At 48.7% G+C, this 1335-nt stretch overlaps 1 protein-coding gene across 1 annotated transcript; it reads left to right on the forward strand.

Moving 5' to 3' along the window:
- Window positions 1-241: 241 nt before the first annotated feature.
- Window positions 242-847, forward strand: A1O5_10396 (uncharacterized protein; the record flags this gene model as incomplete). The annotated part of the gene is made up of 1 exon (XM_007750972.1): window positions 242-847. One exon carries the CDS (start codon window positions 242-244, stop codon window positions 845-847), a length of 606 nt encoding a protein of 201 aa, XP_007749162.1.
- Between the last annotated feature and the right edge of the window lie 488 nt (window positions 848-1335).

The raw sequence follows: 1335 nt of genomic DNA on the forward strand, positions 1-1335 counted from the left end.
CTCAACACACAAACATACACACGCCCGCTCGGCGACACACAACATACTACTCGGCACACTCTGCAGCACGCTCGCTCTTACAACAGCGAACTCAACAACACATTCGTTCTCTACAAATCCGGATGCACCAACGGACTCAAATAGCTCGGCATACGACACGCTTCGGACGAATCATTCAATTTTGCCTTCAATCTTACCGACATCTATACCTGTCTGCACATATTTGTTACATCTGTTCAATATGTCTATCCTCAACCCGGAGTACGGGAAGCTTTACGGGCAATACAAGCAAGCCACAGACAACGTTTTGTCTTGGATCAGAGCTCTCTACAACCGTCCGAGCACGATTCCCCTGAACAGTCATCTTCAGTTGGCTGTCTCAACCGTTCAAGACGGAATCAAAATACCTGAGGACATACTTGAAGACCTGAGAACAGCAATCGACCTAAGAAGCAAGACGGCCGAGTTTCATAGGCAAAGTGGAACATCAGACCACGGACACGACCACTTCATTACAATTCTTCAAAGGATCTCGTGGATCTTCTCTCCTTCGAGACCGTCAACACCGGAATCGACCTCCACAAGTTCGACACTTCCATTACCCGCTCCCTATCAGCAAGAGTCCTTCACACCCCAAGCCCCTACTCCTCCCTTCCAGGGGTATTTACCACCATTTCCTTTGCAGCAGGAATGGTGCCCTCCTCCGTTCTGTGCATTCGATTACACTTATCAATATCAGCAACAGCCCAGCGGCGCCTTCTATTCACCACCTTCTTTTCCGCCGTCACCACCCGGCCTCTATCCGGCATGGAGTGTATCTTATCTCAATACTCTCCTATCGACCTAGCCGTCATCATGAGCATCCCCAGCGTTCACGTGCCGGCTTCTACATTTGAGGGTGCCCCTGGGTATTAATTCACATGGTTTCATACAATCGATCGATCAATCAGTCTGTCAGTCATTTATTTAGCCAGCCAGCAACGAATCCAGTCGGCTTCACCGCCGCGTCTATCAGATGTGCAACCTAATTATCAGCAATGTACATCTGCAGGGACATCCCAAAATTGGCAACATCTACTACAATAGTACTACGACACCTACTGCGACAACAGCAAGACTGAGAATATTTGCCACAACAACAAAATCGGCAACAGCAACGGCCACATGAGTTACATCATCAAGATCTATGCACAAGACACAATTACCAGCCCAGTGCCGCTGCGCACTTGTGGAAAGATCCAAATGGGTATGTGTCTCTTCCCAATGTACCAACTTCTTCTCTCACTAACCTACACTACGCAGAAGACACCCCAATCCGCGCATACACACGCGGAT

The sequence above is a fragment of the Cladophialophora psammophila genome, assembly GCF_000585535.1.
Source record: "Cladophialophora psammophila CBS 110553 chromosome Unknown aczJe-supercont1.20, whole genome shotgun sequence".
NCBI lineage: Eukaryota > Fungi > Ascomycota > Eurotiomycetes > Chaetothyriales > Herpotrichiellaceae > Cladophialophora > Cladophialophora psammophila.